This window comes from Myotis yumanensis, unplaced genomic scaffold (assembly GCF_028538775.1).
Source record: "Myotis yumanensis isolate MYYU_CA2020_CCGP unplaced genomic scaffold, mMyoYum1.0.hap1 SCAF_1, whole genome shotgun sequence".
Lineage (NCBI taxonomy): Eukaryota > Metazoa > Chordata > Mammalia > Chiroptera > Vespertilionidae > Myotis > Myotis yumanensis.
The window spans coordinates 6,558,884-6,586,206 of NW_027223752.1; the positions used below are offsets into that span (position 1 = coordinate 6,558,884).

General features: G+C 45.7%; 2 protein-coding genes across 4 annotated transcripts in view; one reads left to right on the forward strand and one right to left on the reverse strand.

Annotated features, from left to right (window-relative positions):
- Positions 1-9,194, reverse strand: part of SETD3 (SET domain containing 3, actin N3(tau)-histidine methyltransferase) — a 60,910-nt gene extending 51,716 nt beyond the window's left edge. For both annotated transcript variants that reach the window (XR_011471242.1, XM_070412866.1), the window contains exons 1-2: positions 9,069-9,194; positions 1,161-1,270 (exon numbers count right to left, since the gene is read on the reverse strand). Coding sequence is in view for 1 of the 2 variants with exons in the window: in XM_070412866.1 (XP_070268967.1) it covers positions 1,161-1,263 (103 nt within the window). In the remaining variant the exon portion in view is untranslated. The remainder of the gene's footprint in view (positions 1-1,160; positions 1,271-9,068) is intronic.
- A 516-nt stretch (positions 9,195-9,710) lies between these two features.
- Positions 9,711-27,032, forward strand: CCNK (cyclin K). 2 transcript variants are annotated; one of them, XM_070412879.1, is made up of 11 exons: positions 9,711-9,784; positions 14,623-14,871; positions 15,540-15,621; positions 17,041-17,172; positions 19,209-19,314; positions 19,811-19,868; positions 20,564-20,733; positions 21,091-21,365; positions 22,257-22,290; positions 25,441-25,512; positions 25,915-27,032. In XM_070412879.1, the coding sequence occupies exons 2-11, from the start codon at positions 14,675-14,677 to the stop codon at positions 26,535-26,537; spliced, it is 1,749 nt and encodes a 582-aa protein (XP_070268980.1). In that variant the 5' UTR covers positions 9,711-9,784; positions 14,623-14,674; the 3' UTR covers positions 26,538-27,032. The 2 variants fall into 2 exon arrangements, with proteins under 2 accessions (XP_070268980.1, XP_070268990.1); XM_070412889.1 differs by lacking the exon at positions 9,711-9,784 and having other exon boundaries at positions 14,783-14,871; positions 15,532-15,621.
- Positions 27,033-27,323: the final 291 nt, after the last annotated feature.

Consider the following 27,323-nt stretch of genomic DNA (forward strand, 5'->3'; position numbering starts at 1 on the left):
ACTCATAACTATTAAGTTTGACCAGTCTTATACATTTTTCCATCCACAAATACTGGCTGAGGCCCTGGAATACAAGACAGAGCCTGTCCTCAAGCTGCCTCCAGGCTAGTGGGGGAGACAGGTGGTAAGCATTTAGTACATCACTGCTCTGTGGAAGGCCCATGTTGCTCTTGGGTGGGAGGGGGATTTAGGTGTTCATGGGAGCACTCAGGGAGGGACCCAACCCAGACTTGGTTGCTGCCTGTTTGTCAAGGAGAGAAAACTAAATTTTTATTTGGGGTTTGGGCTGTCACATAATCTATAATAATAAAAGCATAATATGCTAATTAGACCAGACAGCTGAACAACCTTTGGGACATCCTTCCGGATGACCTTCTAGAAGAAGCTGGAGCTTCAAGGGCCAAGCTCCTTGCACGAATTTCGTGCATCGGGCCTCTAGTCTAAACATAAGGGGCAAAGAAAATGATACAGATGTAATTAGTTAATAGAGTGACCACAGCTAAATTTGAAATATACATACTACCAATTTAAATTTACAATTAAAAAACAAGTTACTAGTTTATACTAACTTAGTAAAGCAAGATATTTAACTTCCCTGAACCAACAACACATGACATCAGCATGTGAAAATAATCACTGAATCACTGAAAAAGGTGAGCCATCTTCATAAGGAAGCCATGCCAAAGGCTTGCTCTCTGAGAGGCATGCTGCTCGCCCTGGGCTTAACAGCCCATAACCCACCCTCACGTGCCCTCGCTCACAGGGTCCTCATTACACTCCCAAGGTGGTCTTTATTTACTGAGATGAACACTGAGAGTCAGAGGGGTTCAACTGGTCTGAGGCCACACTGTTAAAAACAGCTGAGACTGTTGCTGTCTGCTGGTGCCCAGGGAAGCCTACGTTCTGGGAGCCTGTGCCACAGAGGCTTCACATTCAGTATGTCATCCAGGCTTCGTTATAGTTACACGGTCCCCACAAGTAGCAGCAGCTCCATTTTACAGGTGGGGAGACTGCGAGGTAGGAGGTGCTGTAACTTGCCCAGGTCACATGGCTAACTTCATGCTTCAGGGGACAGCTGATGTTCCCAAGCAGCACTGCAGATGCAGGAGTACAAACCACACGCCCCACAGAAAGGTGGGAAGGCCAAGAGCACAACTTACTCTGCAGTAGTTCACTAGTCAGGTTCAAGGTTTCCTTTGGTGACACACTTGCTGTAGCACCAGTGCCTGATTTTTGTGTTTTTACTCGACTCTTCTTACCCATTTTCTGACTGCAAAGAAATGAAAAGACAAAGTATTACATTTCCAAAGAACGAAATCAAGAAATAAAACAAACTTTAAAGACGATAAAATGCATACTCAATCATTATTTAAATCCCTAATAAGCAAGTGGCATCTGTAATCAACAACCACTTCTGACCAATATGATTCTTTTACGTATAATCTGTGTAGTGGAAGCAGGTCAGGAAAAATAAGATAAAGTGCATTTAGGGACCTTGCCTGATGGTTGGGGTGATGGGGAGGGAGAGTACTGGATGCTTACTTAACCCATTTTTACAAAGTATAGTTCACACATACTTAACAGACAGAGATGGAATTCAGCTGCGTGAGGTTTCTTTTTTCAAAAATTCTAAATGGAAAGGATGTATATTTGTATTTTTCTTCAGTTGCTTTCAACTAAACAAAACTAGAATAAACATTTTTGATTACACTTATTTGGCAATTTATCTGGGAAATCTTAGCACAAACCCAGCATCTGCTTTTTTTCAATGCATCCAACTTTACAGCTGGATTGACTGAAGGAGAGCATGGCCCCCTACCTCAGGCACCCAGCTGTAAAACGTGCTTGAATGGAGTGTGAGAGCCTGCCTAATCTTTGTGTAGGAAGAAAAGAATCTCACTAAAATACTTTGCAGGCCATTAGGATCAGATTACTGCATTCTGAATTAAAAGCACAAATTATAGGATGATGGCTTAGGAAAATGAAAGCACTCCCAGATTGAAAAGTATTTAACTGTGTGATATTTTCTTCTCTCCTACAGGAACTGATAAAGTATATACAGCCTTCGCGTTGCATGGTACCATGCTAACTGAGACTAGTGTGTATCAGAAATGTGTTCTCACTTTGCACGGTGGCAGGGACTAACAGTACAGTCAAGCCACGCTAATTTTTACCAGTTTAAGTGGCTAACTAACACCCATCATTCCAATCTCTATCAAAGGGGGTCCTAAAGGGCCACAGCTCAAAAGTACCAAGAAGTCAAGGCAAGCAGGCAGGCAAGAAGGTGGAATTAATTTCAACTCAGGAGGTACTTAAGTACAAAGATGAAGGTAGACCTATACATTACATGTAAGTGCCTTGAAATCTTCATACAGAATAATTTGGGCTGTCCATACAGATAGAAATAGGTATACATATATCCAAACTTGATGTTTTAAAAAAATACAGATGTTTCTTGCTATTTTCCACTAATTTAAACAATTTTAGAGATACTTAAATTTCTGATTGACTTTTTGATACATTAATGATTTTAGTTTTAAACTGCTGTTGTATTAAGTTGTAAATACACTTAAAGTAAAATGAGGTTCCTATTTAAAGGAAGTTGCAAAAAAATACACCTTTCATAAAGCAAAGAATCATTTGGTATCATGAACACTAGTAATCATTTCCTATAATATCTTTCTGATGGGGAAAAAAAAAACTGGGAAGTATAAAGGAATAGCTGTATCTGTCAAGAAATTACCTTGAAACCACCCACATTTCTCCCATACGGATTCTAGAATTATGGACTTTCACATTTGGAAGAGACCTCTGGAGTTACCTGTGCTAACCCTCAACCCCGCAAATGTGTAAAACGACGACATCTGATGTGATGTAGCAGCTAGCGCTGTCAAAGTGCTTTGCTAACCACTGTCAAATTCCGTCTGAAAGCCCTGAGAGAGGCAGGGCAGAGCCTGTCACCCCTAACAAGTGCACCACCTCAGGTTCAAGTGGCAGAGGCAGGCAGAGACCCAATGTTCTGAGGGGTGTCCTGGCTCCCCACACACCTGCTGCTCCTCACCTCCGAGGTAGTCTCAACCTGGGAGTCCTGTCCTACACTGTTGGAAAATTCACTGTTCCCTTCGCCTGTCCCAATTCTGCCTTAAACGAGAAGCCACTCTTTAAATTTTTGAAGACAGCTTTCTGTGCCCTGCAGAGCCTTCTCGTCTCCAGACTTAACATGCCCTCAAGACATACTTCTCAGAAGTGGACAAAGCCACTTAAAAAAAGTATACTGTTCACTGAAGTATAATATATCTAAGTCAACAGAACCTTTCAGATGTGCTCTGAGAGGGGCACAGTGCAGTGGGACTGCTGCCTTCCTGGAACTCAATTCAAGGAAATGTTACTAATATAACTGCAGCTGTAGGTCTACTACTGCACTAGCTTTTCCACAAGCCACGTGAACAAGTGAAGGCATTCCTTCGTTCAGTGCACATTCCTTGAATATCTAAATTGAAATGCAAAGGTGAGTGAGAGGTGGTCCCACAGCCTTTGGGATAAAAATGGTAGTCAACTAAAATCTTTTGTTACATATACTGACCTTCGGCAAGACAGATGTGTTATATTAACTGAGTTTTTGAACCTAAACACAAGTATTCATGCTAACTTTCATGCTGTTTCTAGGCTACTGAAACTATGTCATCCCTGCCACAGAGTCCTACTGCAGGTTCCCAGCATGACTGCCTTGGTCAAACCTGTGTCATTTGGGCATTTACTATCTTAGAGTTGAGGTAAGCATTTCATACAATAGATGAAGATAGATACTATGTCCACTTTACAGACGAGAAAGGTGAAATTTAGGGAAGTTAATTAACTTTATGAAAGGTGACAGACTCAGGTGGTGGCACAGCCTCACAGCACACCTTGATGGCAAACTTTACTGATATTTCATGGATTCAGCTCAAAACCAACCCACTTATAAGGGTCTAAAAGTGTGTTGTCATTTCTGAAATTCAAAATAACAGTATTCCCTTAGAGCAGTGGTTCTCAACCTTCTGGCCCTTTAAATACAGTTCCTCATGTTGTGACCCAACCATAAAATTATTTTCGTTGCTACTTCATAACTGTAATGTTGCTACTGTTATGAATCGTCATGTAAATATCTGATATGCACGATGGTCTTAGGTGACCCCTGTGAAAGGGTCGTTCGACGGCCAAAGGGGTCGCGACCCACAGGTTGAGAACCGCTGCCTTAGAGTGAAGGTTTTTCTCTCTTCAGCCTTTAAAAGTTTAGGAACATTTTGCTGGCTTGCTCAAATACACAGGAGTGGCCTCAGCTTAAATGTGGAATGGGAGCAAAACTTCCAAATGAGCTTCTGCCCAATCCCGGAGAGCCCACGTTCATCTTTGCAAGGCCACAGTCTTGTCACGGACGGAAAAACTGCAGAAACCACTTCAGTAACCATGACATGGAACGATACTAAAGCATTACACTCAACAAACGAGAAACTTTATTAGTCATCAGTAAACACTTTATGGTAAAAGCGACATTAATGAGTCTTTTTCAACACTAATCCTAACTTCTTAATTGTGCTTAACAGAAAACTATTGGTACTAAAGTCATGCCCTTTTACTGAGATTGAAACCTTAAAACCACATAGTCACAGAATTTTTTAGACCTCATGCTCTAACAAATTGTATCCTAAAAGTGGAGAGTGAAACACAGGATGGGGGACAGGTAATAAGCCGAAAATACTGCACATTTACTAAGCGCTCCATGCAGACACCTGATTATTTACGTTCTCTAGACAATTCTCCAGCTCTTCAAAAACAGTGAAAGCATTTCTTCCAGCTCAGTCCCTCTGCTATCCCCTCCCTCTGTACCCCATCACTGAGCCTGGGCGTGTGCAATTGTTCTTTTGCTTGGTAAACAGTATCCCTCAGATCTCTTTCAAATTTTTCACTTTGGTGTGTGTCGCACTTGTCTTCCACTGTCAGCTCTTAATTAACTTTCTTTCTTGAGAAAGAATTCTATCTAGTCTTAACTTTGATATTGAATTTTATACTATTTTGAATCATTTTTCTTCCATTCAAACTTATTTCAGTTGAAATGATCAATACCTTACCTTACCTCTTGTTTTGCGATCTGTTTATTTCCAAAACCTGGAGGAAACTCCCCACCTGGAAATCTGTCTACCCAGCTAATCTCGGTTTGAGTTACCAGGTGAATTTAACAACAAAAAGCAGGACTTCTAATCTTGCCAATTGTGCTAATTAAGCTTTTTTCCTTAAACCTAACAAGTAATATATATTTTTTTAAACCTTCAACTCTGGGGAGGGAGGGGAGGCCACATGCTAACCTGACAAGCTCAGGGAAGGCCTGCATGGCAGTGTTGCAAACTTAAAAAGACTTAAAGTAACCACAAAGGATGGTCTGAAATTAAAGCTTTAACTAAAAGCAGTTACGGTGGGTAGCCATGTCCTAGGGCCGGTATTTTCCTGACAAGGTCAATTTTTACCTTAACTGAGCCTATTATCTTTTTGCATCTAAGATAACATACCAATGAAATGTAACTTCCCTTTTTCCTCGACCTCTGGGCCACAACCAAATGCCCTGGGCGCCAGGACAGGAGACCATAAATTCCTTCATTGTTAATGTTATCATGTTCATTGTAGACTGCTAATTATCCTGCACCCACCTAAGTATGTGTCTATCATTTTACTTTTTATCCAATCCCAGAGGTTTCCCCACTTTGCTTTCTCCCGCCTCTCTAATTTATCACCAGTGGATTTCATGGAACCCACCTACATCCCCTCCTTTAATTGCAATGTATAAAAATAGATTTAAAAAACTGCCATTCTCTGAAGCATTATCCCAATCCGTTGAGATATTGCTTCCCAGCAACTGTCGACAGTTTGGCTCAAATAAACTCACAAAAATTCTTTACAGGTTTGAATGTTTTTACATTAACAACTCCTTTGTAATAAAAAAATGTATTATGTGTGTTAATATTTTGTTAGTGTTTTTACTCTGAGAATAAACATGTGATTTAACTACATTTGCAGATCAAAATATTTAACATCTCCAAGTAGGAAAATGAGATAAAAAAAATTTCAATGTACAGAAGTCAGTTTTGCCAAGTAAGATACACCTGTAAATGCAACAAAAGTGAAAACTAGCAAAATTCAAAAGCAAGGAATCCTTAGTCTTCTCTGATACTCAACTGCTAAATATGACTCAGGATGAATGGATACCCAAGACAAACACTTCTAGGACAGTAGCAAGAGAAAAAAGATGCACAGCAAATCAAAATATTGGCCCAAACAGAATGGTAGCTAATTGAGAAAGCAAATAACTGGCCACAAGCAACTTCTACAATAACCTAAGAATACAGATATATTCACTAGAGTGTTGAAAACGTTTACTGCCATTGTAATAAATGGTTATTCCTCTGTGGGGGAACTAAATCTAGGCTCCATTCCCAGGATTTAGGAACAAGGAGAGGAAACTCGCTGAAACTCTTCCTCCCCGCTCCCAACAGAAGCACCATGCACAGCAGCCAAGGACAGACAAACCAGTTTCTAAAGATAAAAATCCTTCCAGTGAAAGATAGTCATCAAACTACACGCAAAAAAGGACACTATTATTAGTCACATTTCTAAATGCTACTTCAGATTAGTGATAAGAAAAAGACTTTGTAATTCAAACATTTTAAAGGACTTGAAATACTTCAAACTAAATTGATATCTAGTAAAAAAAGAAAAAGTAACCCTAAACTAGCAGATAAGACTTTTTACTCCTACTTTTACTAAAATCCCACACAGCACGAGCACGGTACCTGGTTTTCACTGACTTCAATCATCATCTATGAGCAAGCCTCAGTTGTGCTAATGTTGATACTTTCCTAGCTGTCATCTCCTTTGTCATTCTCTTCTAGATATTAAGGAGGCCATTCTCAAAACAAAAACCTTAAGTTGATCTTTAGAATGGAAAAGTATCTGCATACAACCTTCAGTTTCCTCACTTCCCAGTGGCCTCGAAAGTGACGTTTTAATTGTCATTTAAGATGCGGCCTGAATGTTCACCACAGGAAGAGAAGCTCCACAATGTTCCTCTCTTCATGACAACCTTAGTGTAAGGCAGAGCAGAATGGGCAAAGCTGGACAGAAACTTCCACTTCTACAGCACACGCGGCATCAATGTTTCAACCCTTCAGTCCACCGTCATTCCTACCCCAGGAGAAAAGCACTAAGAGAAGTTAGGGCACAGAAGAGAGGAGAAGCAGTAACCATTTCACTCCTTCGGGCTGGAGTTTCATTTCAGACAGTAACTTACAGTTAGGGACACAGAGAGAAAGCAAGGCACACGGGAAGGGGTAGCAGGAGGCTGAACACCGAGGAGGTTTGGGGTCTCAATAAGGAGATGGTTCTGTAGCTGTTGGACAGAGAACTCAGGTCTGCAAACTACTTTCTTGGGAAAGAGGAAAAACTCCTCCTTAACTTGCTGGAACTTGACCAAAATCCCAATCACAGCAGCCCCTGGGACTAACTTGGGAAGGCAGGGCTGCACGCATGGTCGCCACACGCACAGACAAAATCCATCGCGGCTCGAGCGAGTCTGACAAAATATTAACCGCGGAGAGGAAAGCTGCTTTTACTCTCGAGTTCAATGTATTCACATGAGAGAGTAAGAGAAACCTCTCCGAGATTATTACCGGTTAGTTCAGTTTTGAAGTAACAGTGGGGTCACTTCTGAGAAGAACTTGGGGGGGGGGGGGGATGTTTACCCCTGGTCAGATCCACACGTGTCAGCGCCCACTTCCGAGCCATGACAAACGCACCGCACCAGCACCCCAACCCGGCTAGGGGCAGGCCCGCTGCCACCCGGAGAGCTCTCCGGGGGTTCTTAAAGGCAAAACTGGCCTGTCAGCACCCTTCAAGGGTGGTTTTGCTCTGGAAACATCGCCGCCTTCGTTTGGGAAAAAAAGCAAAACCATACCCGTCAAGCCCGCAGCGGTTCTCAACCTGTGGGTCGCGACCCCTTTGGCGGTCGAACGACCCTTTCACAGGGGTCGCCTAGGACCATCCTGCATATCAGATATTTACATGACGATTCCTAACAGTAGCAACATTACCGTTATGAAGTAGCAACGAAAATAATTTTACGGTTGGGCCACCACAGGAGGAACTGTATTTAAAGGGCCAGGAGGTTGAGAACCACTGCTTCAAGGGATCCTAAACGTGTCACCTCATGGCGGGGGGGAGGCCCCCGCAGCAAGCGGCGCCTGACACGCCACGGGCGGCCTCCTTTTCCCCGGGTGGAAACGGGAGAGGCAGAGCTGCACCGCCGGGCCGGAGCCGCGGGGAGGGAGAGTTCCGTGCCGGCATGACAAACTCCACGGCACTGAATTCTTCTCCCTAGTAGGGCACGGAGCGTGTGGAAGATGGCCAGGGCGCGTGGGAAGGAAGATGACCTATTTTCAACCACTGTTTTTATTAACTGGAAAGTGAGGGAGAGACGCGGGGGGTCTGGTCCCCGGGCGCCGGGCCGGGCGGCCCCTGAGGTCGGGAGAGAGAGGAACAGAAAAGCCGCCCAGCCTTCACCCCAGCAGCCGGGGGACGACGGGAAGGAAGGAAGCGAGAGCGAGAGCCGGACGCACGCAGAGCCCAGCCGCCCGGCGCGAGCGAGAGGGGCCTGGGCCCCACCCGGTGGGCGGAGAGGGGCCGGGCGCTCCGGCACCTGCTGCCGCCTCGGGGGCGGGCGGAGCGGGGACGGGAGCGTGAGACGCCGGGGAACGACGCGGGGCAGCTCCGAGTGCGCCCAGGCCCCGGCAGGGCCGGAGGGCAAAGGCCAAGCGGCGCCCTCCGACCCCGCCGGAACCCCGCGCCCGCCCACCCCTCCAGGACCGAGGGCGCACACCAACGCCCCGGCACCCAGGGCCCAGAGCTGCGGGCGGGGCGCGGGCCGGACCGCGGCCGAGGGACGCCGGCCGGGGTGGGAGGGAGCCTCGCAGGACTCGGGAGCGACCGCGGGAGTCTGCCCCGCGGCGGGTCGTGCGCGCGGAGGGGACACCGCCGGCACTCACCTGCCCGCTGGCCCCTTCACGCAGCGGCACCGGTGCCACACTCCGGCCCAAACCCACCGTCCACCTCGACCAAGCCCCAGGCAGCGGCGGCGACAGAGACGGCGGCAGCGGCAGCCGGACGGGAGGGGCGGGACGGCGGCTTGAGACAGCCCCGCCGCCGCGGTCCAACCCGGCTCCGCCCTCCCCCAGGCCCCGCCCCAGGCCGCCGCCGCCACCGCTGATTGGCCCAAAGCTGAACGCATGGGCGCGGTTCCGCCCCATCGCTCCCCTACCGTTTTGCTCGGGCTCCTCCCCCTCCATTGGGCCTGCCGGCTCCTGGAGCCTGAACTGTCGGCACAGCCCCCTCAGCTCCGGGGCCACAATTGGCGGAACTGTGCCACGCCCGGGCGCTGATTGGAAGACTGGCTCTTCGGGCCCCTCCTCTCGCGTCCAAATTCCGTTAGCACGTTCGGTTGCTGCCGAACTTCCTTAGCCCCGGGAGCGGGACCAACGGGAGTGTCCCTCTGACAGGCTCCTCCTCCTGCGGGGAGGGGCCTGAAAATGACTGGCTGTTCGTTCCTCCGTTGAGAGCTCTTCTTTCTTCTGATTGGTTGACACGTGCCGCCGTGTTTTCCGGCGCCGACGCAGCGCAATGACGTACTCCCCGACATCCCACGTCCAAGATGGCTGCGGTCGGCAAGGAGAGACGTCGCTGAGGGGCTTATCGGAGGCGAGGGGTGAGTAACCGACCGACCGCGGGCAGCGCCACCCCCCTCCCGCGTACCTAAAGGTCTTAGTAGGGCAGGGCCAGCTGCCTCCACCCCCTAGTGGAGTCTATCGTCCCGGATACCGCCTCCTCCCGCTGCCCCCTGTCAGCTCGAAGTTAGCGGGCGGTGGCGGGGCTGCGGGACGGGATTCGGGAGAGGGTTTTGAGGCGCAAGAGCGGAGGAGAAAGGCCCTCGCGCGGCCTTGCACAGGGTAGCGGGCCTCGCCCAAAGGGGCGGCTAAGGTTTGGGGACTCTGTAGCTGGTGGGGAGAAGGGGCGGGGTCTTAGCACGCGCGCGCGCGGCCGCAGCCCGGGACTGCCCGCGTCTTCCCAGCTGCTTGGGGGTCTCCGTCCCAACTTGGCCAGGCTGAGGCCCGGGCGCCGCTCACACCGGGGTGCTCCGACCCGGGGGTCTGGAGAGGAAGGAGGACCAGGCACTTCCGCGTCCGGAGTCGTTCTCGCGGAGACCTGGTTCTTGCGGATCCTGTCCTGGGCCGGTGCAGTTGGGTCCCGAAGGAGTTGTTCTTTGGGGAGTTGAGGCGTCCGTGCAGAGGTCCTCCAGTTGTTCTCACCAGCGCAGAGCGCGGTCGGTTGCGCTCCCTAAATGTGGGTTGCCGGTGCAATGGAGCTTTCGCTCCCACCACCCGACGTTAGGCGCGGCTTCCACCAGTAAGAGCAGTTCCTTGCGCGTGGCCTTTCTGTGTTTGTAAGGTGAGCCTGCTGGTGTCTGCGTTTCTCGCTCGGAGGCGCTCTGGAGAGGGGTCCAGCACAGCGCCCTGCAGTTGCAGGCGCTCGTTAGAGCAGCGGTTCCCAACCTGTGGGTCGCGACCCCTTTGGGGGTCGAACGGCCCTTTCACAGGGGTCGCCTAAGACCATCGGAAAACACATATATAATTACATATTGTTTTTGTGATTAATCACTATGCTTTCATTATGTTCAATTTGTAACAATGAAAATACGTCCTGCATATCAGATATTTACATTACGATTCATCACAGTAGCAAAATTACAGTTATGAAGTAGCAACGAAAATAATTTTATGGTTGGGTCACAACAAGAGGAACTGTATTTAAAGGGTCGCGGCATTAGGAAGGTTGAGAACCACTGCGTTAGAGGTTTGTGCGAACGGGGTAGAAGGAGAGATCCTCCAGGGTTTGGGGGTCCCATCCTGGAACCCTGCGTGGCGTACATAGCGCTCTGTATTGCAGACATTTCGGCTAAGATTGTATTATTAGGATGCTTGCCTATTAAGTAATTTTGACTGTAAATTAAGTAATTATCCAGGACTCTTGTTTTTTATTGTGTGTGTGTTTCAGAATGACAACCACAGGTATCTAATTTTGGGTTTTATTTTCTTTTGTCTCATTTTGACTATATTTTCAAACATATTAGCTGACTTGTGCATAAGCATGTTTAACGTTTGTTTCATTTTGGAAAAGTAGATTGCACCAAAAGCAATAACGAAATACTATCATTGTTGAGATGCTTACTTTTTTTTTTTTTATTTTAAGCATATTTTTATGGCTTTCGGAGAGGAAGGGAGAGGGGGAGAGAGATAGAAACACCAATGATGAGAGAGAACCTCCTGGATCCCCCCCGCCCACCCAGGCATGTGCCCCTGATGGAATCAAACCCAGGACCTTTCAGTCCGCAGGCCGACGCTCCATCCACCCAGCCAAACCAGCTAGGGCAAGATGCTTACATTTTAAATGCCACTTTCAAAAAATTGAATATCATAAAGAAAAAAATGGTCATAGTTTTGGCCTACAAAATGAGCTACAGTCGTGTACCCCATAGTGACATTTTGATCGAAGATGGAACACATACAAAGGTGGTCCCGTAAGATTGTAAAATTCCCGTTGCTAGTGACCCTGTAGCTGGCATAATATCATAGTGCAAGTTATGTGTTGGTGGTGATGCTGGTGTAAACAAATCTGAACTGAAAGTCATATAAAAGTGTAGCACGTACAATTATGTACAGTATGTAATACTTGCTAATGATAATAAACAACTATGTTACTGGTTTATGTATTTACTGTTGTGGAAGCTAAAAGAATTAATACTTTCCCTCCCACCGTCTAAGTTCTTATAGCTGGGCCAAGAATTAAATGAACAGAGACAAATTAACAGGAGAAAGTAAAAATTTTAATACATGCATATGGGGAATTCACTCACATAGGCATGAAAATTCCAAAGATGGGGAGGCAACATTGGAGAAAATGTGGGGACAGGATATTAGATTTCAGAAGTGAGAATGGGCTGAGGAAGAGCAGAACATAATGGCAGGCAGGAAAATCCTTGCTGGGTGACTCAAAAACAGTGGGACACGGGGTACCAGCTTACAGACCTGGGCGACATCCTAATCCTCCTTCCTTCCTGAAGCAGGTTTTTCTGTCTGAGTCTCTTGGGCAGGAGAGGGGAAGGGACAGAGGTTCTTTCTTGAGTCCTGTTCCTTAATAACCAGCTTAGAACCTATGTCCCAAAGAAGGCAGCTTCAGTGTGACAAAACTGTGGTTTCCTTCACTATACTATGCTTTTACTCTTTACGTTAGAATGTACTCTTTCTCGTAAAAGATAATGTATGTTGTGTTACACTGGCAGCAGCCGCATACATCTCGTGTTGACTGTGTCTCTTGATTGAATCATTTTCCCTCAAAGTACAGTTAATGATAGAAAACTGGAGTCTTATAAATATCTCAGACCTTATTAGATGGCTCTCAGATGCTACAACTTTTTAATAATCTATTTAAGAATCTTGTCAGAGAGCAAAGAGTTTGTGAGTACTTGGAAGCTCAAACCAGCAGAGCCTCAGGTCACTGAACATAATCTCTTCCTATCCTAGTCAGCACAGGTAAATGTACGCTGGATGAGGTCTAAGTAGATGGATTTATATCCATTCAAGTTACCAAACCTAGAATGTTGGTTCATGAGTTGGTGTCAGCCTGAATGAAGAGAGGTCTTTAGAGATAGACTACAGATCTCTGGTCTTGCTCTTTTTCTGGTTAGCACTTTTTTATTACCAAATTTGAATATATGAAGCATGCTTCTCAAATTAATAAATGTACTCAAAACCTGTAGTTAACATGTTAAATGACACAAGTTTTTAAAGGCTAAAATAATAGGCCCAAACTAACAAGATATAGATTTACCAGGCATGATTAAATGTACAGAAACCCAGTTGTCCATGTTGGAGATGAAGAAGGCCTACCTTGACAAAAATGGTTCTAGGGCATAATGTTATGTTTATAGAGGAACCTAGTGTCCATTTGAGGAAAGGCAGTATCGTAACCTAATGATAAACTGTGGCTCTGCCATTTGCTAGTGGTGTGAATTGGGCAAGTTGCTTCCTGTCTCACTAGCTCCGTTTTCTCAGTGATAAATTGTGAAGATAAGAAAACAACTTGCAGGCATGCTGCAACTCAGTGGCCCCTCAATGGACATGTTGAATATTAGTAACCTCTCATCCCATGTGTATTACTCCAGTCATATAAAGAATATTTTTTTTCATTTTGGATGCTAATATTTAGGGGGAAATCTTGAAACACTAAAAATTATGTGGAGGAAATGGGATGTTTGCCCTGGAGAAGAGCGGGAATGTAAAAACGATCTTCACATATTTGAAAGACAGTCAGTAGATAGGTTAAGTTATTTTCAAGGAGCTAAGTGGGAACTCTAGAGAGTTGTTGAAAGGTGGATTTAATTCACTCCTTATTCTGTGCCATCTATGTACCAGATCTAGGGAGTGAACAGAACAGATCTCAAAATTAATATAAAATTAATACAAGAATGAATGTTTGCCTGGCTGGTGTGGTTCAGTGATTGAGCATTGACATATGAACCAGGAGGTCAGGGCACATGCCCAAGTTGTGGGCTCAATCCCAAGTAGGGGGCGTGCAAAAGTATTTTCTCTCATCATTGATGTTTCTCTCTCCCTCCCCCTTCCTCTCTGAAATCAATAAAATATACATATATTTTTTAATATATATATTAAATTTATATATATATTAATTAATTTTTTAATTAATGTGAATACCAGTTATTGATACTCAGCAATGCTATAGGCTGCCTAGTAAACTGTTACAGTTCCATTAATGAAAGTGGCCAAATGAAGGTTAGAGAGTGACCAAATATTACTGTTTAGAGGGAATTTCTGTACTGTGTGAAAAATCAAGTAATGACCTTTACTGCCATTTCCAACTTGTAAGTATCCATAATTCTAAATGTTTAAAACTGAATTTAACCTTTCATCGTGTAAAATGAAATATCAAAGGCACATTCTTGAAAGATGTCGCTAAAATGCCTTGACATGCTGCTTGTTTATGGAGAGATTTTTACTTTGTGGAGCTCATAAATCTCTCCGTCTTTCACAGTAATCATGAACTGCTAATGCGAAAATTTGTGACTTTAGGATCTTGTGAAAAAATAATGGAAGAGTAATAGGGAATGGGGTTATAGTACTGAAGTAAGAACTTTTCAAGGGGGGTAGAACATTTAGAGGACTGTTTCCATTCTATCCATGTACATTTATTTTCACTGCATTTCGGTATCCGAGTGGGATTGGTTCCAGGACTTTCTGTGGATACCAAAATCCATGGATGCTCAAGTCCGTTATTATAAGGCATAGACAATGTGTACAAATGTTTTAATTGGCTTTGGAGGTCAGCTTGGGCTTTTAACTGCCAATCAGTAATGTTTCTGTGGGAAATTTCTATCCAAAATCAGGTACCATCTGTAATTCTAGATTGCTTCAATGATTGGGATTGCTTCACATGGGTATCCCTTTCCAACTTTGCTTCTCTTTCTCATAGGATCCTAACATTTTCAGAGAATCTTTTGAAAAGAACAAGTCTACTTCAATAAATGAAGGAAAATAAAGAAAATTCAAGCCCTTCAGTAACCTCAGCAAACCTGGACCACACAAAACCATGTTGGTACTGGGATAAGAAAGACTTGGCTCATACACCCTCTCAGCTAGAAGGACTTGACCCAGCCACTGAGGCCCGGTACCGCCGAGAGGGGGCTCGCTTCATCTTTGATGTGGGCACACGTTTGGGACTGTATCCTTATCTCTTTGGAATCTGTTTCAGGCTTCCCACCGCCAACACTGAGAATTAAATTAGATACTGTTGATAAAACATAGTAATATCTCCCAGCCAGTGTGGCTTAGTTGGTTGAGCACTGTCCCATGCACCAAGACATCTCTGATTTGATTCCTGGGTTTCGGGCACAGTCGCCAGTAGCGGGCAGGAGGCAGCTGATAATGTTTCTCTCATTGATGTTTCTATCTCTCTCCCCCTCCCTTCCTCTCTCTAATCAATTTTTAAAAAGGAAATCTTACCTTAAATAGACATATAGTAATATCTCTGTACTAAAATGGCCCTTGAATATCTTTGTTAACTAATGTTATTTCTGATTAGCTTGGCTCTTTGGGGGTTTTCGGTTTCCTATTTTTCATTTAAATGTGTAGACTTAGCCATTGAGCAAGTGGCCACCAGGAGGAAAACAGCCCCCAGTGATCACAGTTGAAGGATGGTGAAGCCTGGCCTTGTTCATGGTGTAAACCCACCTTGCTGGGATGAATTCTGATACAGAGATTCCCATATACCTGCTTTGCTACTGACGGTGTTTACTTTACCACTGACTTGCTTGCTATTGTTTTAGTTTTTCCACATTTAACTAAAAACAATAACAATTTCTTGACTAAAGTCCTTAACCAGAACAACAGACACTATGATACCCTGGCAACTGGAATAATTTATTTTCATCGCTTCTATATGTTTCATTCCTTTAAGCAGTTTCCAAGATATGTAAGTATTTAAATTTTATTTTAATTCTCTATCACATGTAATTATTTCCACACAGTTCAATGAACTAATTTAATCTATTTTTATATTTCCAGAAAGTAGTTATTTTTATATAGTACATACTATGTATAAACAAAATCAAGTTTGAACTTTGTGTGTGATTTTTTGTTTGTTTTTCATTTTTTAATTAAACACATTCAGATCCTTTTATTTAGCCTGATATGGACACAGTCATATTGCACTTTGTGTGCAAGTTTACTTCCCTATTACCTTTGCCAAGATAAATTTGGGCTTATAATTGAGACCCAACAAAGGCCAAGAAGGAATAAAAATGTTTCCGGCCATATTGCTCATTCTGCAGTTGTTCCTTAAACATGCACTGTCTTCTGCTCTGTGGGAGATTCAGACAGGGAACCTGCCTCAGTACTTTTAGTCCTGAGGTGTGACGTACAAAATATGTGGTGGAGGGGAGACCATAGGAGAGGTGCAGAAGGAAGGCTGCAGCTTCAAGAGAGAGATTAATGCATTGGGGAGGGATCAGGGAATGTGCTAGGGAGGAGGAGCCAGCAGTAATTAAGCCCTGACTATAAATGTCAGATGGGACAGAGCAGTGATCCCGCAGAAACTAGCGTGACAAAGACATGGAGGAACCATGTGGTGAGTACCAGCCCTGCTAGGAGGTTCATTTGGCAGGAATGGAATGGGGGCCCTGGGTGGAAAGGTAGACTGGATCAGACCATTGTAAGCATTGAACTCCAGGCTCGGGCATTAGACTTCAGTAGGTAAACTGAAGTGGTCGAAGAGTTTCATAAAGAAGATGACAGAATTAGACTTAACAGGAGGTCAGTCTGTTGGGGTTTTTCCTTTAGCTACGATTTTCCTTAGTTTTGTACACAAGTGCTAGAGGAAGGACACTGTTTCAGTCAGCGTTGTACCCCTGGCACAGAGTCTGACATCTAACGAAGAGGATTCTGTGGAGGGTCAGACATTCAGGAGAGATGAGAGTAGGCCGAGAAAAACTGGAGAGAGAGCAGTGAGACCACCTCAGTGATGTGGGAACTGGACCAGGTCCAGGCAGCGTGAGGGGAAGGAAGGACAGCTGGGCACTGGCACAGACATGGACTCCACCAGACATGCGTTTAGCTGTGTTCTTTTTCTGGAACAAAGATCACAGTGTGAAAAGAAAATTTGTGTCTGTGGGTTTTTTCCCTTCTGGCATCTACTTTGTTTACATAACATGTTCTTTGGAAAATTAAATTTAAAATAATTTATGGGGCCAAATTGGGTGTGTGTGTGAAATTTCCTTTGAGCTCCTTGTGAATAAGAAAGGGGAAGTTAGGAGAGTGAAGGTCAAAAATCTTTGCTTGTGTTTCTGTGTGAGCTTTGAGAACAATATCTCAGGAACTTTTGTCTTCCTTTTAGGTAACAGGAGCTTGTTGTCTCTTTCTGGCTGGGAAAGTAGAAGAAACACCCAAAAAATGTAAAGATATCATCAAAACAGCTCGTAGTTTATTAAATGATGTACAATTTGGCCAGTTTGGAGATGACCCAAAGGTAAGAATCATAACTGCCTGCCTTTAAATCTTGGTTCCTTGTGGTAGCATTAAGATGGAGGTCCTGCCGAGCTGGTGTGGTTCAGTGGTCGACCTATGAACCTATTACGGTTCGATTCCAGGTCAGGGCACATGGCCGGGGTGTGGGCTCGATCCCCAGTGGGGCATGTAGAAGGCAGCCGATCAGTGATGCTCCGCGTTGATATTTCTCTCTCTCTCTCTCTCCCGCTCCCTTCCTCTCTGAAATCAATAAATATATATATCCTATATAATAAAATCCTAATATGCAAATAGACCACACGGTGGAACGGCCAACAGAACAACAGGTCCCTATGACACACACTGTCCCCCAAGAGGGAGGCGACCGGAGGCAGCAGCAATCGGGGCGGGGACAGCCAGCAAGCGCCCCGCTGGTCATCTCTCACGGAGGGGACTAGCAGCAGCAATTGGGAGGTGGTGCTGGCCAGCAGGCAGCGCCAGGCCTCCAGCCAAAGCGGGTGCCAGCAGGGGTCCCTCCCCGTCGCCCCACAGATTGGCCCTGATTGCTGGCCAGGCATAGGGATCCTACCCTATATATTGGGAACAGTGTCTTAGATTTAAAAATTGAAACCTGGCAAGGCTACTCTAACTGAAGAAACAGGATGATTCAGCGATGACATGCATGGACTCTGGCTTGCACATTTTGTGGTCAGCCCTGATTCTGACACTTATAAATGTGTGACAAAGCCAGTTACTTTTCTCTGCTTCAGTTTTTCCACCCATAATATGGGGAAATGGTACTGCTGCCTCAGAAAGATCATGTTATGTACAACTTTTTATAATTAGGGCAAAAAAAAATCTAGTTGCCCATACAACAGCAAGATGCCTTTCACCTGTATGAAAAGTATGGTCACTGATGCATGCAGCATTCCAGATTGCGAGAGGGCAGGCCGGGCTGAGGGACCCCCTCCCCCTTGTGCATGAATTTCATGCACTGGGCCTCTAGTATATATAATAAATATAGATTTTTTTTTTTTTTGAAGGATAGAGGTCCTTGCCCTAGTCAGTTGCTCAGTGGTTAAAGCATTGGCCCTTGGACTGAAGGGTCAGTGTTCAAGGGCATGTACCTAGGTTGCAGATTTGATCCCCAGCTCTTGTGTGGAGGCAACCAATCAATGTGTGTCTATCTCTTCGCCTCCCTTCCACTCTAAAAATGAATGGAAAAAAATATCCTTGGGTGAGGATGAACAAAATTAAAAAAGATAGAGGTCCTTGTGTTGGCAATGGCTGTGACTCCTGTATCTTCCAGTCCCAGGTCCCTGTGCAGAGGTACTTTCCCTTGCTTCTGTAAGGAGGAAAGAGGATGTAGCCACACTTAGGTAGCTCTTGCTAACGTGCCAAGTCATGTTCTGAGCACTTTAGGGGCGGTAGCACATGTCGTGGATAGGAACAAAGTCCCCTCCTGGCTGGCTGTGCTCCTAGACCAGAAGCAGTGTGGCTTCTTTGGTTCAGGGGTGCTGGCAGCTTCTGGGTAGATGGATAGTGCCAGTGCTCTGCGTACATGTATCTGCACTGCATGTGCGTCTTTTGCTTCCCAAGAATGGTGGGAGGAATTGACATTTGCAGCTATTCTCAAACACCCAGAGATTGCTATTGGTTATACCTCCCATCCTGTCTTTTCCCCACAATCCCTGCTCATGTCAGGAAATGGTGTTAAAATAATTACATAGATGACTTAGTTATGTTCTAAAAACACCACTTTCAGCCCCGCTGGCATGGCTCAGTGGTTGAGAATCGACCTATGAACCAGGATGTCACGGTTCGATTCCTGGTCAGGACACATGCCCAGGTTGCAGCCTCAATCCTCAGTGGGGGATGTGCAGGAGGCAGCTAATCAATGATTCTCATCACTGATGTTTCTATCACTTTCTCCCTCTCCCTCTCTGAAATCAATAAAACTATATTTAAAAAATAATAAATAGAAAAGTTCACTTTTTAAATACTGATTTAGACCTGTGACTAAAACTACAACCCCAACACTTATTATTTTATTTTTAGGAAGAAGTAATGGTTCTGGAGAGAATCTTACTACAGACTATAAAGTTTGATTTACAGGTAGAACATCCATACCAGTTCCTACTCAAATATGCAAAACAACTCAAAGGTAAGAAAAAGTTAATAAAAGAACTTTTTTATTCTGAAACCAAGTCTTCATCATCATTTGATGACACTGCGATTATGCTTAAAAGAGGAAAGCAGAAAATTCGGTGTGTGAAGTACCTGGGCTATAGCTTGCCCAGACAGTTCAATATTGTGGCTATTAGTACTGTTTCCTTTTGTGTATAAACAGATTCTGTCATCCAGTTGCCAAGTGGTATGAGACAGGAAAATGAGTCAGAACTTTTTAAATAGCCTAATAAATTCAGCCATGGAGCCAGGCTTCCCATAAACGGTGGCTCTCAGCATAGGGCATGTGGAGAGAACAGAGGTGGGGCTTGGGCACACTCATTTGTCCTTGTCTCCCATGCGGAAGCTCTTCGCTGTGTATTGGAATGATGCTGAGGGTACCTGGGCTTTATATGAATACTTGTTGCTTCTTGTGCTGCTGCTTTATTTTCTTTTCCTACTAATTTACCTTTCTCCCCTCCCCGCATTTCTAGGTGATAAAAACAAAATTCAAAAGTTGGTTCAAATGGCATGGACATTTGTAAATGACAGGTACATATACTCAAATGTTGATTTAATTACAGTTTTTTAACAAGCTATAGAAATGATTCCTGGAAATATAGTCTTTAATTATAGTGTTTTTAAATACCCAGGGACTTCATATGTCACTTTACTCAAACCCCTACTTTATGTCAAGGAAACTGACTTAACCCAGCTTGAGGAGCCAGTGAAGGGCAGAGCTGGGGCCAAAGTCCAGGTCTCCTGTTGCCAGCAGAGGCAATACCCTGCCATGTCATGGTGATGCAGGATCCTGAAATCTTATCTCCAGTTTGAAACATAAATCTAAAACAGTACCCCAGAGAGTTTGGACAACTAAATACTGAGGACCCATTTGATTCTGCAAAAACACAAACACCATATGGTGTCACGGTTTTAGATCCTTGATGTTCTAGAGCCCAGGGATCTAATGAGGAACAAAGTGCCTGTGAGTGGAGTTGTTGCTGTTGGGAGAAACATTTCTCTAGCTAGGATTTCAACAGTTTGAAGAACATAAATCAAAGTAACTGTGGTTAAAATAACTTATTTTTATGCTTTTAGAGGACTCTATGTATAATACTTTATTTGATGGTGTTTAGAGAAGGATAAGCAAATTGCCATTTAGATGCAGCATCTGACTTTCATGCATTGAGTTAATCACAAATGTTTGTTCATCCAAGTGAAGTCACCTCTTTTTCCTGTTGAACTAGTCTCTGCACGACCTTGTCACTGCAGTGGGAACCAGAGATCATAGCAGTGGCAGTGATGTATCTCGCGGGACGTTTGTGCAAATTTGAAATACAAGAATGGACCTCCAAACCCATGTATCGGAGATGGTGGGAGCAGTTTGTGCAAGATGTCCCTGTGGATGTTCTGGAAGGTACTGGGCATGCCGATCATTCTGTGAGGGGGTTCCGTGTTGGGATGGTGCTGCCCTGAGAACGTGATTCCTGAACAGATTTCCCGATAGGCCTGCATAAACTCTTCTTCAGAAGCAGCTGTGACTAACATTTCAAATGTAATATCCACTCTTTCCAAGCAAATCGTTTTGGTGACCTGAAAATACCCACCAGTGCTGTGCACAGCAGAGGCAGGGTGAATTCCAGATAGGATTTTGACATGTTGGTCCTTGTATGAGAATCGTGGCTCAAAGGGAAATGGGCTGGCTTATTTTTCTAGGTAAAATTTTATTTCAAATATCCATCTGTGGTAAATGTAATTGTCGCCTATCATTTAGATATCTGCCACCAAATCCTGGATCTTTACTCACAAGGAAAACAACAGATGCCTCATCACACGCCTCATCAGCTGCATCAGCCTCCATCGCTCAACCCCACACCACAAGTGCCACCAGTGCCACCATCACAGTCGGCTCCAGGCCCTGAACCACCGCAGCCCCCACAGAAGGACCCGCAGCCATCAACCCAGCCGCCACCACCGCCACAGCAAGTCCAGCAGCCCAAGAAACCGTCCCCACAGCCTAGTCCCCCCCGCCAGGTGAAGCGAGCCACGGTGAGTGGCCAGATTGGCACTGGGCATGGCCAGCTTTCCTGGTGGCAGTGCCCCACCTGAGCACATTCCTATTTCAAAGGGATTTCACGGAACACTAAAAATCGCTATCAGACTGCATGTCTATGGGGAGCCTGAAAACTTCTGTGGTCAGAGGAGAAGCTCTGTCCTCCTCCAGCTGCTGCTGCCTGTGTCACCTCCGACAGGGCCCTGAAACCTGCCAGGGTGTCGTTTCCGCCTCTGTACCCTGCTGGAATGGGTGTAACCAGGTCCCTCTGACTCTGTAGTGTTTGCATCTTTTTTTTTAAAATATATTTTATTGATTTTTTACAAAGAGGAAGGGAGAGGAATAGAGAATCAGAAACATTGATGAGAGAGAAACATCGATCAGCGGCCTCCTGCATGCCCCCCACTGGGGATGTGCCTGCAACCAGGGTACATGCCCTTGACTGGAATTGAACCTGGGACCCTTCAGTCCGCAGGCCGACGCTCTATCCACTGAGCCAAACCGGTCAGGGCTGTAGTGTTTGTATCTTTAAGTGACAGTATTGGTAGAAATTTCTCCCAATGGTGGCAGCCCGGCATTTGCTGTTACTCAGTCTTAGAAGAAGCCATGCAGGATATATAGGTATCAGCCAACTTTGCTGATCAAACAGGGCAGTGCGCTAGAGGCCTGAGACTCAGTGTTCAGAACTGAGACAAGGGAGTATTTCCGGACAGGGAAAGGGGAAGGAAGCAGAACGGTGCTCTGCAGGTGGCAGGTTTGCCCTGCAAGTTAAGCCAGCATGGTTTTGTGTGAGGCCACGTTCTGTCACTGTGATTTCGTCCCTGGTTCGTCTGTTTTTCTCACTCTTCCCGGGTCTGGGTTAACGGTTGTGTTTTCTTTTGCAACAGGTTGTTTCTCCCAAAGAAGAGAACAAAGCAGCAGGTAATTCCCGGTTCTGTTTTTTGGTTTTATATGTCTGCTTATCAAAACTTTAAATTCTTAGTCAACAGTGTTTCTTTTCTGATTAGATTGGCCTTAAAATTTAAAGACCCCATCACAAACTTGACCCACTCTGCCAGAAAACACATTGTCTTCTGTTTATCCCAAATCTATTTTTAGATTATATTTTGATAAAAGGTATCAATAACAATGTACTGAGTCACATATATAAAATGTCATCATGAATGTAGGAGACCAGTTGCCACAATATATATTGTTAGAGATTAGTGGAGTGTGACACAGTAAAAACGTGAAGAAAGTGAAGTGCCCTGGGTGTCCCCATCCTGAACACCGAGTGGCAGGATGGTGTGGAGAAAGGACTGCGTGGTGGGCAGGGTGTTGCCCAGAGAACCACCACACGGCCAGCCCTGCTGCTTATGGCACCAGGCCTCTGTCAGACGCCTTTTATATGTACACTAGAGGCCCGATGCATGAAATTCGTTCAAGGGGCTCAGCCCCGCTGCTGCCTCAACCTCCTCTGCCATGGCGGCTGCCTCTGCCTCAGTCCCCACCTCCCTTCCCTTCCCCTCTCCCCCCCTCCCGCTGCCTCGGCTTCATCCGGATGGTTATCTGGAAGGACGCCTGGCCTAATTAGCATATTATGCTTTTATTATTATAGATATGTAGTAGAGCCCAGAGTTGGTTAATGTGTTTCTGTGTTGGAAGCAAATAAAGAGTGAGCAAAACCTGAATGATTACAGAAGAGAAAGTGAGAAGTTTTGTGTGTCATTGGCCCTGTTGTGCTGAGCTCTTTGAAGCACAGTGTCCACTTGTCTCTGTTTCTCTGTTGCTTAGTTCCATGGTAGGACCTCAGGGAATTATTTGTGGTACTGTTGTCGAGATCTTCAAGTTATAGTAAAGCTACGTGTTTCGCAGGATCTGTGGGGGAATGATGAGTTGAGTACAGGTAAATTTTTTTTAGTTCTGAATGAGCAAACATTGTCAGACACTAAAAAGCAGATATATACAGTCATCCTGAGCTGATTGCAGCATCTGTTGGAGAGAGAGAGAGAGCCAGTGGTGACCTTGGAGAAGAACTAGAGCTGAGAGTGGAGAGCCTGTAGGTCGAAGGAGGCAGGTGAGCAAAGGAATTGGAAGTAAATGGAGAGAGGAGTTTCCTGGAACAGGAAGAGCTGAAAGGGCATCACTTCTGAGAGGACTGAAATGTGGTTGGGAGTGGATGACAGCGCCTACCTACTTGGAGGGACCGATTTTGCATAGGCAGTGGGAGCCATGGGAGGTTGGTTAGCAGAAGCATGGCAAAGTCTGAGTTCATTTTAGAAAGTTTCCTGGCAGTAGTAATAGCACAGATGGTTGGGAATGGGAAGGACTTTGCCAGCATCTGGGTGAGACCTGGTGAGAGAAGAGTCAGAATGATGGCCAGAGGCCCAGGAAGGGAGGGTCAGACAGCCTGGAGGTGAGATCTGACTGAGCAGAACAGTACGTGCAAGTAGCTACAGAGGACTGACAGTGTGGCCCACTCCAATGGCCTGGTACCCTCAGTGCAAATATACACCAGATTTCTGAGCGTTAGTAAGAAAAAGGAATGTAACTCTGGCCAGTGGCTCAATTGGTTGGGGCATCGTCCCGTACACCAAAAGGCTACAGGTTCAATTCCCAGGTAGGGCACATACCAGTACCTAGGTTTCTGGTTCAATCCCAAGTTGGGGCATATACAAGAGGCAACCAATCAATGTTTCTCTCTCACATCCATGTTTTTTCCTCTTCCCCCCCCTAAAAAAAAAAAAAAAAAGAATGCAGAGAATCTTATTAGTCAATTTTATGTTGATTATACATTGAAATCAATTTTTTTATATATCAAGTTAAATATTAAAATTAATTTTAACTGTTCTGAACATGGCTGCTAGAAAACTAAAAATTACATGGGTGGCTCTTTTGATATTTCTGTTGGACAGCTTTAGCTTGTCTGGCGGTGGGAGGGGGGTTGGAGGGAGTGCTTAGGTGAGAGGGATACCAGTCAGGAGATAGAGGAAAAGGCTGCCTGCGAGGTGCTGGCTGCTGGATCTAGGGATGGGACTTGAAAGTCAGGTCCCCGGTTTTGGAGGTGAGAAAGAAGCTAGAGACGTCGATTCATCTCCCTGATGATAAAGGGAGAGACGTCCCCACACCTTGAATCCAGCCAAAGTCTGAGAGAGGAAACCAAGAAAGTGATCAGCAATGCCGGGGCAGAATCCGATCAGTGATGTGCAAGCCCAGATGAAGTGAGTTTCGGGAAGGGCCAAAACATACAAACAAAAAGATGGCGTTCTTTTTCCATCATGTGTCCACACCTCTACCTTTCTAAACAGAAGCGATTGGACTTGGTGTAGCCTTATCTGTGCGATGTAGTGTCGTCACTGGGGATGCTGTTCACATGCAGGTGTTCAACCCTGAAGGGTGGGCTGTGTCCTCTGCCCCAAGTGCACTTAAAGTAGGTCGCTCGCCTCCAGTTCTCTAACGGTGACTTCTAAGGGGATGCCAAATGGAGCAAATATTTGTGAGAGAAAATAAACTGGAAATGCAACTAAACAAGAGTTAAAAGGTAGTGGTTTCCTGTGAGCATTCGGGGCCTTTCTGTGTGTTCTGTGTATTAGCAAGTCACACCGGTCATGGAAGTGGTTTTTTGCTGCTCTCAAGTTGTTGGAAGGATTTGCTTTGTGGAAAAGGGGATAGTGGGTTAGTTTCCTTTTTAGAGGGGAGGTAGGAGATCAGAGTTGTATTTGTTTTGTTTTGTTTTTTTCTTTTAAAAGGATTAGTACATAATGATTCATTTTTTTTTTTTTTTTTAGATTTTTTTATTGATTTTTAGAGGAAGGGAGAGAGAAACATTGATCGGCTGCCTCCTGCACTCCCCCTACCAGGAATCGAGCCTGCAACCTGGGAATTGAACTGTGACCTCTCAGTTCATGGGACAACGCTCAACCAATGAGCCAGGGCATGCTGATATAGCTGAGGCCTTCCTCAAGTACCCGTAAAACGTTCTTATCTGCTCTTTTTCCCCAAAGAAATTCCTGAACAGTCCGTTTTATTTTTACTATAATATGTTTATTACATGAAGAGATATGAGTGCTTTTTTAATCTTTTTCTTCGTAGAACCACCACCACCTAAAATTCCCAAAATAGAGACCACTCACCCTCCATTGCCTCCGGCCCACCCACCACCAGGTCAGTGTCTGCTGAGAGCCAATGGGGTGCCAGCTTTTCTCTCTACCTTTTTGAAGGGCAGGCTTGGGAGATCTAAGGGAAAGTTTATAGAAGGGAGACTTTGCAGCCAAAATGTTAAAACAGTCACGACCAAGGATCTTTCAGAAAACTTTTACACAGATGTTTTGAGGACGTTGTAAATTCTAAGTATATTTGGTCACATCCAGAAATGCAGAACTACCCAGGAAAAGTGAGTTTAGAATCAATTTTAGGAAAACAGCCCTGCCAGTGTGTGAACATTGCCCACATCTGGGCAGGTTGCTGTAGATCTGAGTTACACTCTGGTGCTGTGATGGGGTGGGGGTGGGGGTGGGGTCTGTGGAGCTGCTGGGCACTGACTCGTCTCTCCACTCATCTCTCCAGACCGGAAGCCTCCCCTCGCGACTGCCTTAGGTGAGGCTGAGCCACCAGGCCCCGTGGATGCCAGTGAGCTCCCCAAAGTCCAGATTCCTCCTCCGGCCCACCCGGCCCCTGTGCACCAGCCACCACCGCTGCCACACCGGCCACCGCCACCGCCACCCTCCAGCTACATAACCGGGATGTCCACCACCAGCTCCTACATGTCTGGAGAGGGCTACCAGAGCCTGCAGTCCATGATGAAGACCGAGGGCCCCTCCTACAGCGCCCTGCCCCCTGCCTATGGGCCTCCAGCCCACCTGCCCTACCACCATGTCTACCCCCCCAACCCACCCCCACCACCGGTGCCCCCTCCCCCAGCCTCCTTCCCCCCACCTGCCATCCCACCCCCAACTCCCGGGTACCCTCCACCTCCACCCACCTACAACCCCAACTTCCCGCCCCCTCCTCCACGCTTGCCCCCCACCCATGCCGTTCCACCTCACCCTCCTCCAGGCCTGGGCCTGCCTCCAGCTAGCTACCCACCTCCATCTGTCCCCCCTGGAGGACAGCCACCTGTGCCCCCACCCATCCCCCCACCGGGCATGCCTCCAGTCGGGGGCCTGGGGCGTGCAGCCTGGATGAGATAACCTGATGCCTTTTTTCCCTTTTCTTTTTTTTAACAAGTTTTTCTAGTTACCTTGAAGGGTAGTTGAAGTGAGGAAGCAGCAGGGTACCTTGTATAATGCTGGACAGTTGCAGTATGGGAAGACATGGACCAGGCCCGGGAGATGGATCAGATGGTCCTCCAGGCCCGGAGTGGGGACAGCCTCGGCAGTGCCCGGGCCGCCCGGCTGTGCTGGTGTCGGCTGAGGGCCGCGTCCTGCACTGGGTGACTATACTAGTGAAAATGTTAACCAGCCATATTGGCTCAATAAATAGCTTCCGTAAGGAGTGAATTTCCTTCTAGAAATCAGTGCCTATTTTTCCTGGATACGCAGTTTTAAACAGTCCAGTTCCATCTGAAGTCAAGCTGTCGTCATCACTTCCATTCCGTGTTCTCTTCCATGACACCCAGTCGGTCAGAAGAAGCTTTTTGATTTAGAGATATTTACATCTTTGTATTAAAGTTATTTTGAAGGGGTTGCCTGGTTGGATGGCTTTTTTCTTTTTCCTCTGGGAAGAAGGGGAGGAATGTACTTGGGAAGTAATGTATGTTTACATCGATCTGCAAGTTCCAGTACATAGAGAGATATTTTTTAAGTGTGAATATAACAACATACTGTGACTTCCATCTTGGTTACACAGGAGACTCCTTCAGTCAGTTATCCAAATAAAAGCAGTTCTGAAACTTTGTTACTGACAGAGCTTGGGGCCTGCAGTAGCCCCTGGGTGTGATCGCCCTCTGGACCCCAGAGGGCCTCGCTGCCCGCCAA